The sequence below is a fragment of the Argiope bruennichi genome, chromosome 9 (assembly GCF_947563725.1).
Source record: "Argiope bruennichi chromosome 9, qqArgBrue1.1, whole genome shotgun sequence".
Classification (NCBI taxonomy): domain Eukaryota; kingdom Metazoa; phylum Arthropoda; class Arachnida; order Araneae; family Araneidae; genus Argiope; species Argiope bruennichi.
Window position 1 is genome coordinate 59,352,332 of NC_079159.1, and position 12,077 is coordinate 59,364,408.

At 29.0% G+C, this 12,077-nt stretch overlaps 2 protein-coding genes across 7 annotated transcripts in view; one reads left to right on the forward strand and one right to left on the reverse strand.

Annotated features, from left to right (window-relative positions):
- The first annotated feature begins 33 nt into the window (after positions 1-33).
- LOC129983925 (intraflagellar transport protein 172 homolog) lies at positions 34-5,617 on the forward strand. Its single transcript, XM_056093635.1, has one exon. The coding sequence runs from the start codon at positions 206-208 to the stop codon at positions 5,441-5,443; it is 5,238 nt and encodes a 1,745-aa protein (XP_055949610.1). The 5' UTR covers positions 34-205; the 3' UTR covers positions 5,444-5,617.
- A 1,909-nt stretch (positions 5,618-7,526) lies between these two features.
- LOC129983926 (mutS protein homolog 4-like) overlaps positions 7,527-12,077 on the reverse strand; it is a 131,240-nt gene continuing 126,689 nt past the window's right edge. For all 6 annotated transcript variants that reach the window (XM_056093636.1, XM_056093637.1, XM_056093642.1 and 3 more), the window contains 4 exons: positions 11,242-11,312; positions 10,394-10,494; positions 9,738-9,829; positions 7,527-8,026 (listed from right to left, as the gene is read on the reverse strand). In XM_056093636.1, coding sequence (XP_055949611.1) covers positions 7,853-8,026; positions 9,738-9,829; positions 10,394-10,494; positions 11,242-11,312 — 438 coding nt within the window. In that variant the 3' untranslated portion in view covers positions 7,527-7,852. The remainder of the gene's footprint in view (positions 8,027-9,737; positions 9,830-10,393; positions 10,495-11,241; positions 11,313-12,077) is intronic.

Genomic DNA, 12,077 nt, shown 5'->3' on the forward strand with positions numbered 1-12,077 from the left:
TAACATAAAAACCATTTTTAGAGTTTAGCATGGTTCTGGTTATTTTAACGGAAGAAAGGGTAAAAATGTTACAACCAATAGCGAGATTTCAACAACTCAACTTTCAGTCTTCTTATTCTTTTTTCGGTAACCAAGGGCAACCGTGGATAACATAACATACCAATGGCGATACTCACGTTCGCAGTCGTATGAATGAAGCGTAAACATGCGTTTAAAGCATTTAAAAACACTGCATCCAGCTCAAGATGGAGCAGAAAGAGTTATGGCCATGTGTTGGTCTCCAAATAACAAAAAATTAGCAGTATGCACAGCCGATCGCACGGTGTTGCTATTTGACTCAAATGGCGAGAAACGTGATAAATTCTCAACGAAACCTGCTGACTCGGCTTACGGTAAGAAAAGTTATGTTGTCAAAGGAATGGCGTTTTCTCCTGATTCCACAAAAATTGCTATTGCGCAGAGCGATAATATTGTTTTTGTGTATAAGCTTGGTGAAGACTGGGGTGAGAAAAAAGTTATTTGTAATAAGTTTTTGTGCCAGAGTGCAGCTACTTGTTTGGTTTGGCCTTCTGAAGGACCTCTTGTCATTGGTTTAGCTGAAGGCAGAGTTCGAGTAGCACATCCAAAGAATAATAAAACCTCCACCCTCTATAGTTCTGAATCTTATGTAGTTTCTTTAACATGTAATATTTCAGGAAAAGGCGTTATTTCTGGTCATGCAGATGGATCAGTGGTCCGATTCTTTTTTGATGATGAAGGTACTGGTGACATGCAAGGTAAAATTTTTACCCATACTTGCCCACCTTATGCTCTTGTATGGGCTGCACAGTCAATTATTGTTGCAGGTTGTGACAAGAAGATAGTGATATATGGAAATGATGGAATGCTTAGGAAACAAATTGATTACAGTCGAAATCAAACTGAAAAAGAATTCACAACTGCAGTTTGTAGTCCCAGTGGGAAATCAGTGGTGGTTGGGAGTTTCGACAGATTGCGTATCTTGAACTGGAGCACTCATCATCAAGATTGGGAAGAGGCAAAAGCAAAAGAAGTTACTAATTGGTATACTATATGTACACTTGCATGGTCTAAAGATGGTTCTAAACTTTCTGTTGGTACACTTACTGGACTCATAGAATTGTTTGACTGCAGCATGAAGAAGTCACTTTATAAAAAAATATTTGAGGTGACATATATAGACCCTAGTCAAGTAATTGTAAGAAATATTACTAACAATATGCAAGTAACAGTAAAATCGTCCAGTGGAAGTGAAATTTTGGATATCAAAATTTTGGGTAAAAACAGATACATTGTAATGCATACACTGCAAACTCTGATTTTATGTGATATGGTTAGTAATCTAACTAGTGAAGTGCCTTGGAATGGTGTTGGAGAAAATGTAAAATTTTTCTTTGATTTTGAGAATGTGTGCCTTGTCTTTAATGTTGGAGAATTATCACTCATTGAATATGGGAATAATATGATTCTAGGATCAGTTAGAACAGAGTTCATGAACCCTCATCTTATTAGTGTCTGTATCAATAAACGAGAAAACAAGCAAGAAAATAAAAGACTTGCATACCTTATTGATTTGAAGACAATTGCAGTGATAGATCTCATGACCAACCATCTTTTAACCCAAATCACTCATGAAGCCAAAATTGATTGGCTAGAACTCAGTGAGACAGGTCGAAAATTATTGTTTCGTGACAGACGGCAAAGGCTTCATTTAGCAGATATAGAGAGAGATGATAAGAAAACAATGTTGAACTATTGTTCTTTCGTACAGTGGGTACCAGGAAGTGATGTGGTTGTTGCTCAAAGTCGAGGAAATTTATGTGTTTGGTATAATATAGAAGCTCCTGATAAAGTGTCAATAATTCCTATAAAGGGTGAAGTTATCGAAATCCAGAGAAGTGATAATAAAACGGATGTTATTGTCAGTGATGGATCTTCTACAATTACTTATGGTTTAGATGAAGGACTTATAGAGTTTGGAAGTGCTATTGATAGTCAAGATTTTAAAAGAGCTGTGGTGTATCTTGAAAAGTTAGGGGTCTCGGAAGACACAGAAGATATGTGGGCTAATCTAGGGAAATTAGCTTTAGAATCAATGAACTTGGTGATAGCAGAGCGTTGCTTTGCTGCAATAGGTGACATATCAAAGGCTAGATTTCTAAGAGAAACTATTTCCATTGCTAATGAAGCTGGAATTAATTCAGGAACTGATGGTTATGATCATTACCAGGTTAGAGCTCGCCTTGCCATAATGATGAAAGAATATAAAGTTGCAGAAACCATTTATCTGGAGCAGCATAAAGTTGAAGAAGCAGTTCAAATGTACTTGGATTTGCATCACTGGGATGAAGCAATTGAGTTGGCCAAGGCAACTGACCATCCTGATCTTGAAAGGCTAAATGAAACTTATTTTGAATGGTTACAAAATACAGGTCAAGAAGAAAAGGCTGGTGAATTGAAAGAAAACAAAGGAGAATACAGGGAAGCTATTCAACTGTATCTTGCAGCTGGTTTGCCTACACGTGCTGCACGAGTCATTACCAACATGCCCATTTTAGCAGAAAATGATGAACTTGTCCAAGAGATTGCTTCTGCTTTAATGAAAGGAGAATTCTATGAGCATGCAGGTGATCTTTATGAAAAAATTGATAATTATCATAAAGCTCTAGAATGTTACCGGCTTGGAAATGCTTTCAATAGGGCTGTTGACCTAGCTCGCACTGCTTTCCCTGAAGAAGTTATTCATTTAGAGGAGGAGTGGGGAGATCATCTTGCCTCCATTAAACAATTAGAAGCAGCTATCAATCATTATATAGAAGCTGGAAAATCGGTGAAAGCATTAGATGCTGCAATCAATGCTAAGTTATGGAAGAAAGCAGTTGAAATCATGGAAATAATTGATGATACTCAATCACTGAGTAAATATTTAAAACCAATGGCACAGCATTTTTATTCAGTGGGTCAGTATGAATTAGCTGAACACCTGTTGGTAGAAGGGGGTATGTCTCGAGAGGCAGTTGATATGTATAACAGACTTGGTGAATGGGACAAAGCATATAAACTTGCTAGTCAATTTTTAGATTCAGCAGAAGTTAGACGCATGTATTTATCACAAGCAAAACTTTTAGAAGAAAAAGGAGATTATAAAGATGCAGAAAAATTATATACTTCAGCTCATGAATATGAAATGGCCATTGCTATGTATGAAAACTTAAAACAATATGATAAGATGGTAAAAATGATTAAGAAATATTACCCAGAAAAGCTGCCTGAAACATATTTACACATAGCAAAGAAATTAGAGTCAGATGAAAAATATGTACAAGCTGAAGAATATTATATAATGGCTGGAGAATGGAAGATGGCTGTAAATATGTATCGTAACTTAGATATGTGGGAAGATGCATATCGTGTTGCTAAAACTAAGGGTAATGATATTGCTGCTAAACAAATAGCTTATTTATGGGCCAAAAACATTGGTGGGGATTCAGCTGTTAAATTGTTAAATAAATTTGGTTTATTAGAAAGTGCTATTGATTATGCAGCAGAAAATTGTGCTTTTGACTTTGCATTTGAACTTGCCCGCACTGCAATGAAACATAAAATGCCCGATATTCATTTAAAGTATGCTATGTTTTTGGAAGATGAAGGCAAATTTAGAGAAGCTGAAATTGAATTCATTCATGCACATCGTCCCAAAGAAGCTGTATTAATGTATGTTCATAATCAGGACTGGGAGAGTGCTCAGAGAGTGGCAGAAGCTCATGACAAGGACTCTGTGGCTGATGTCTTGATTGGGCAAGCAAGATTTGCATTTGAGGGAGGTGATTATCAAAAGGCAGAATCATTATTGCTACGAGCAGAAAGAGCAGATCTTGCTGTAAAATATTATAAAGAAGCTGGAATGTGGAATGAAGCCTTAAGAGTCTGTAAAGATTATACCCCTAACAAGTTGTTGGAGTTACAAGAAGAATATGAAAGTGAGACCTCCGAGAGTGGATCTAGAGATGTGCAGCAACTCTATGAGCAAGCCTCTAGTTGGGAAGAAAGTGGACAGTACCAAAAAGCAATTGATCGATATTTACAGATACAACCTTCAAATACCAAAGATTATGATTTCATTGAAAAATGCTGGGTAAAAGCAGCTGAACTATCTTGGAAATTCATGAACAAACAGCATACTGAACATCTGATTCAGCAGATTGCTCCACGCCTCTTACAAATGAAAAAACAAACCACTGCTGCTCAGCTTTTTCTGAAAATTAATTCTATTAAAAATGCTTTAGATGCTCTGATTGACGCTAAAGAATGGACCAAAGCTAAGCGAGTTGCAGCAGAAGTAGATCCCAGATATGAAGAATATGTTGATAATTGTTATAAGGATTATCTTCGTTCTGAAGGCAATACTTCTGAATTAGCAGATATAGACATAATAGCAGCTCTAGATTTATATGCTGAAAGAAACCAATGGGAAAAATGCCTGGAAGTTGCACAAAAACAAGGTTTGAAAGTTTTACACAAGTATGTTGCACTTCTTGCTATTAAACTCATTAAAGAGAAAAAAGAACAAAAGGCTCTTAGTTTATATGTAAAATATGGAATTCCACCAATGAGTCAAAATTTTACTATCTACAGACATATTGTCTCAGCTATTTTTGGAATGAATGATACTTTTTCATTTGAGAGTTACCAGTTATGGTCCAATTTACGAAATATACTTTTTCAATTATGCCAGAGTCTACAAAAGATGGGAGCTGGAGAAGGTGATGAATTCAATAATTACTTGACCATTGCACACTATTATGCAACACGGTCTGCATGCATGGGCCATCCAAGCTTGGAACGACAATCTGTTAAAATATCTATAAGTCTTTTGAGATATTCTGATGTTATTCCAGCAGATAAAGCTTTCTATGAAGCAGGTGAAGCTGCTAGGAAAATAGGATGGAACAGTATAGCCTTTGTATGTCTCAACCACTTAATGGATATCTTTGAGGCCATTGAAGAAGGAGTTGGTGAAGTAGACAACTCTGATTTTCAAGATACAGATATTCCAACGAATATTTTAATCCCTTCTGAAACATGTTTATCAGAAGCCCAGCATGAGGAAATACGAGAATGGGTTTTGTCTGTGTCTATGGACCAGACTGTAGATCAAACTCTGCCTTTAGATGAAAGAAAAATGTTTGAATCATCACTTATTTCTCATGATGGACGTCAGTATGAACCCTGTGTTGTGACTGGTTATCCAGTCATAAGAAATAAAGTAGAGTTTGGAAATTCAAATAAAGTAGCTAATAAAGATGATTGGAATAAATTAATAATGGCTGCTAAAGTGCAACACATTGCAGAATGTGAAGATGTTTTGAAATTCATTGCTGCCTGGTGTGGTGGGACTGGCAATACAGGCTTCACTTTTCAGTAAATTGTTTTTTAAATTTCTAGTCAGCATAATTGAACACAAGATATTTTCTTTAAAATCAAAATAACACTCATCTAGTACCTTTTTACAGAATCATGAATATATGTATTATTTATCTGTACAGAAATATTTTTATGATTGTTCTTGTTTTATGCATATTTTAAAGAAATTGTTTTGTTTCCTAGTCATATTATTGTTATAATAAATTGAATGATAAAAAAAAAATGTGTATTGAATTACCTAAGAACTTTTTTTTAATATTTAATTGAAACTTATTTCTATACATCTATTTACCAAAGTCATTGCTTGCAAGTATAGAATAATTTCAATAATGGTAATAGAAGATTTTAATCCTTTTTTTAAATGAATATTCTCAATGCAAAATATACTGTCAATCTTCAAAATATTTCACAGCAAATAAAATTTTTAATATGATGCTAAGAATTCCTTAAAACTATTTCTTTTCACACACACACACATATTATATTAAAAATTGCTTTATATTTGCTCTGACACATAAGTGGCAGATTATAAATACATTGTTGATAATAAAAAACTTTTTATTCTAAAAAAAAAAAAAATTGGAACATAAACAACTCTTTTGTAGAATCATTAGTTAATAACAATAGCTATCTTTTTAACATATGAAACATTTTGCTTTCAGTTATCAGAAATGTGATTTTTTTTAATATTTAATAGACATATTTGAAATAAAAGAATTTTTTTCAAAGTAGATATATAATAAAGTAAATTTTATTAAATTTCCACTTTGTAGTTATATTTAATTTAATTTTGATTCCTAGAAAGAAGTAAGACCCAAATATGTATTAAAAACTATTTAATCATGCTGATTATATAAATATAACTAAGTTAAAAGAAATATTTTTTTTAATTTTTGGAATACTGACAAATATTCTATATTCCTGACAACAATAGAAATTTTATTGATTAAAAAATTGACGAGTGAGAGATGCAATTTTAGTTTTATTCAATAACAATTTAACTGGTATCATTCAGATATCTATTAACGAAGCTTGACACTGGCTTGAAACAAAAAAAAAAAGCTGAAATTTGTTAAATATCGAATTGTATCAAACATAAACACCAAAAAGTAAGATGTAGGATTAATTGAAAAATAAAAATGAAAAAATTATATAAAAAGTACTTGAAATATTGAAAGTATTATAAAATTATTACATAAAAGAAAATTAATCGAGAATGCCAATATTCGATTCAGAAAATGCTAAAATCTGGTTTCTATGTGTCATATCTGGTTAATATGCTTGCTGTCATAACTCAAGTCCAATATTCAGGCTATCTACATAATAAGATTATCCATTCTTTATTATATCTTAACTATAGTAAAGATGGGGAGGGGTGTCATCTAATTAGATAGATAGTTCAGTACAATTGAATAATAAGTGTGTGTCAAGAGGCAGTCTTACTAAGCAAGTGTTATACTAAGATTATTATAGTATTATTTTTGCAACATTTATCTATGATAATCTGTTATATTAATTTTATCTTTGTTAACATGCTAATCTATAATTCATCATTAAGAGCAATTTTTTTCTGATAAATATTGACTTACAATTATCTAAAATGTAGAGAATAGGAATGAACTTTTATATTTTTTAAAGAGATTTTAACAAATTTAATTTAAAAAGTCATAATTTCTTTCAACCCAAAAGGGTATATAATTTTTAAAAAATTGTTTACCACTTTTATAAAATGTCTGATAACATTAACTTGCATAAATTCAAAATAAGTCAATGATTAAAAAAAAATAAATATATTAAGAGAAAACAAAAATAATAGATAAAAATGCTTCAAGCAGTATAGTTTAAATTGGTGCAATAAGTTGCTGAATTTTTTAAGCTTTCACTTGTGTTTATAAAAGATTTACATCTTGATAAATTATTCAGTGATTAATACTTGTGTGATTCTTTGCTTTGGATTACTACAGAATATTATATGCAAGTTTTAAATCAAATATCAAACAATATTAAAAGATATTTTAATTTAATTAAAATAGCCAAATCATAGGTTATTTTAAAACACTTTCACAATTTATAAACGGCTTCAACACAATTTTTATTAACATTTTCAATCAATTTATTCGCCTTTAAATATAAATTTTTTTCATTTTCTATCATGACACTTTCTGTAGGATATTTCTCTTGTTTAAATCATTCAAGAATGTTTTATTCAATTAGTTTTATATATTAAAGCTTTCTCTTTAAAAAGTATACATTTAACCTTAAAAATAACTTCTGCTCTTTTTAAAAAGTGGCAATCTTTTGTTCAGAAATAATTTAATACTTCAGAAATATTAAAGCACAGCAATTAACTTTTTTTTTTTTTCAGAAGTGCAAAATAAGGATTACACAAAACCGAAATTGGTATGAAAATTTAATCGTCATTTGGAGAAGTTGTAATAGTTTTAAACTGAGCTTGTAAATCCAAAAGATGATTTTTTAAACCATCAGGATCTAAAGAGTCTTGCTGTGCTAACTGAATAAGGTGAATAGCTAGTTTAATTTTCTCTTTGTTTTCATCATCACAGAAAATGATTTCTTCAGATTCCTGAAATAATAAATGTGAGAATTAATATAGAGTTTTAATCTTAATGTTGGATTTATTATTTGGATTTCTCTCTATTTGTCCATAGAATCATTTCTAATGATTGTAGAAAAAATTGTCATTCTAAAAATAGTGCTTTTCATTTTTAGCATAATTTACTAAATTTTGGAAGTTTTAAATATTAGTCCATTTTTTCAAAACATTTTAAAAATTGTAATTTGTGCATCTGACATTCTAATTCTGCCATCTCTTTCAAAATTTCTTTAGATAATTATTCAAGCATTACTTTCTAATTTAAAATAAGACAAAAAAAAGATGTCTTCATTTTAGGTACTTGTTTTGATTTTTATTGTCAGTAGTTCAACTGACAACCTCATTGTCAGAAAGAATCATAAATGTGCAAAATCAATATTAAGTTGTTTTTTTTTAACATCATTTTTATAGTTTTACTGTGATTTTGGTTTTGCTGAGATTCATCATGTCATGGACAATGGCATAAAAGTTCTGCTAATGTTATATATAGAAAGAAAGAGATTTATAAAATGTTATAAGCAAAATAAACAGGAAAAGTGATTTTTAAATCATCATTATTATTATTCATTGCTCAAAATGTTACTATTTAAATCATTTTAAAGTCAAAATGTTCCACTTATAAATGATTATAAATTTTTCTTTGCATAAGCCTAATCAGAACTTTTTTTTAGTAGTTGGAACATTTGAATAGGCACTTTCCAAAAAATAAAAGACACAGTATCTCTTTCAAGTGCATGATTTTCACATAAAACAGTAGTTCAACATTAGACAATTGAAATTACAGAAATTAGATCTTGAGAAGCATGGGGAGAAATAAGAACCAGATCAATTCAGAAGTTAAAGTAAAATATTTTTTATTTAAAATTTGAATTTGTCAGTTTAAAAATACTAACTTTAGAAATATAAATAGTTTGAATTGGGAAGGGGAATTAATAATAAACAAGATCAATTCAGAAGTACTTTTACAAAATAATACGACAAAAGTTGCAATATACGTTTTTCTCTCTCTCTCTCTCTCTTTCTGCTTGAAAAAAACAACAGCATGCCTGCACATGCACACAATTAAATGTCTAATTCATTTCAACATTTGTTTCAAATTTTCATTCGTTGTATTTTAGTATTTTTTTCTTTTAAAATTGAAGCATTTTCACCAATGTTTGTATAGGATTATTTTTACAAGTATTGTAAACTCTTTTCAGTTTATATTACACATTTCTAATTTTACCCACAAAATATAAATTGCATAAACAAATTATATATTTGATTGAATGGCTGAAAATAGATATTAATGCAATATTTGCTAAGGTTGAATTAGATAAAACATTTGCTGAAAAAAAGTTAATATGTATGTAGAAAAATAAATAATTAAAAATATGCTATATGAATCTAAATTAACTAACTGATAATCTATCATTCTCAGTGCTAAAAGAGTAATTATCATTAATTTAATGACAATGGTATAACCTTATATATTGTTTTCTTACTGTTATGGATTTACTTTATTTATGTCTTCAAAATTTTCAATGACCTTTAATCAATCAAACTTGTTTTTTTATTGTAAAGTAAATGCATATGTAATCAAAATAAGAAATATCACTGAAATATACATTTATTACCCAAATAAAGCTTTTAATACTAAATAGTTTTTTTAGCGTGTATTCAGAGAAATGAGAATACTTACAGGTGTCTTCTTTTCTGCCCAAGAAGCAACAAGATTCTTCGCATCAGTCAGAATACTTTGTGGCATTGTTGAAATTTCAGCTATTTTGATTCCTGATTAAAGTTATTGAAAAGATACTAGTTTTAAATTACAGCATTTTAAAGTGTTATATAAAAGAAAAATTGAGATAGAATGTTAATTTTATTTATAAAGGGGTTATAAAATTTCAAGCAAATCATACATAATGTTAAAGAAAAATACTCATAAATGAAAGGATAGATATCAATTTCAAAACATAAATTATTATTCAATCCCTTTTCATGAGGCATAAATTATACATAATATATTGATAATAAATAAACAGTTTACTTTAATATTCTACATTATGTATATTTATATTAAAAACTTTTTTGTATACTCTTTTTGTTTCTCCCCTCTCTTTTTTCAACTTTAATATTTTCACATCTATTTTACATTCAACTTGATAATAATTTTTCTATTAAATTCTGTTTTATACAGAGCTCTTTAAAAAAATTCAAATTAGAAATATTTAATGTGAAATTTTTTTAAAGATTGTACATTATGTTAAAACAGAAAATGGAATGACAGATATGAATAAAAACAAACAAATCAATATACATTTAAAAATTTTCATTCTATATATTAATCAAAATTACCATAATACTTTTCTCTGCACGGTCCAGGGATTAATTTATGTGTGAAATTACAAGAACAGCCTTCTCTTTCATTCATAACATATTCAACCTTGAAGTGATAACTGTAAAATATAAAATAGCATTTTAGATATATCAGTTCTAAAAGACCATTTATTGAAAATATGTCTAAGTTTGTTTGTTTGCCCATGAGTAGGTGAACATAACTAAAAAAATTCAGCATTTGCAAGGATAAGTTTGGGAATACTGCCATTTACAAGGAATGAAATTATACATAATTTTATTTATTGCATTTGTTTGTTGTACATCAAAAGGAAAAATACATACCTTTTTTTTAGTAATTTTATTTATTAGTATGCAAACTATCATAATTGTAAATATATTTAAATATTTTAAGAATTGTGATAATTACAAAAAAAAAAAAAAAATAGGTACGAAATTCCACTTGCATCAATGAATACACTTTTTCTTAATTTTTTAGAAAAAATAAAAGCTCCTTTTTTCTAAATCATAAATTTTGAAATGTTCAACAGTTGACATGACAAACTGCAAGAGGTAAACACACTTTTTACTGATACTAACTGAGAACTCTTTACTGTACACTTATTAATAAATATAATATAATATATAAGCAGAATCTCTACACTTATTAATAAAAAAAATTATCTACTTTCAAAAGAATCTTAATCAAAATATGAATTTTAGAACTTTGTCATGTACATAAATTACAAGTTTAATTATAATTTTAGATTAAAATTATAAAGTAATGAGTATTTTAACATTCAAATATCTTTAATAAATAATATGCAATGCAAAGAAAATATACTTGAAATAATAGAAAAGAATCTTACTTTTCCACATTGGGATATGCAGAAGCTAATTGTGTAAGCTGGGTAAAATGTGTTGAACAAAGAATAAATGCCTGAAAAGTTTGCAGTTCATTAATATTTATTAATTATTATTATAACTATTAAATATGATGGTATAAATAAAATAATTGGAAAATTTTGGAAATTGCATAATTTTACACATAACTTTCATACATAGATATTTTTTAGGAAAAAAAGTTGTAAAATCTAATATTAAATTATGCCATTTTTTGATAAATAAAACTATGAGCATGCAATGGGGCAATGTCTATACAAACATTTTCAAACTACAAAATGGAATTAATGCAATTATAATTCCAAAACTCGTACAATTTAAGTCATACATTAAGAAAGAATAATGAGAAATTTCTTTGCATCTATATATCAAGCATTTGAAAAAGAGCAAATTATCACATCATCCTGAAAATACTTTGAACATAATCATTTTGAATATAATAGTTAATAATAATTAATTTTCAATCTTGTAAAAGATTGCAAAATGTACTAATAATGCATAGGTTACACTAACAAACAGTTTTTGAAAAATTAAAAGAACAATCATAAGAAAAATATGAAAGTTCATCAATTTTGGCAAGCCCCTTCTCAAATGGTGAAATAACAAACTAGTTTCAATTTATTATACTTAAATAACAAAAAAAGGGAAGGCAGATGAGTTTTTGGAAACTCTTTATAAGTGTTGCTAAAATAAATTAATTATAAAAGTATTTCTATGCAAATCATTCATATACAATCTTTAAAAAGAAGTAAACTTATTCAGATAATAAGCTTATTCATTAATAATATTATTTTTATAAAAA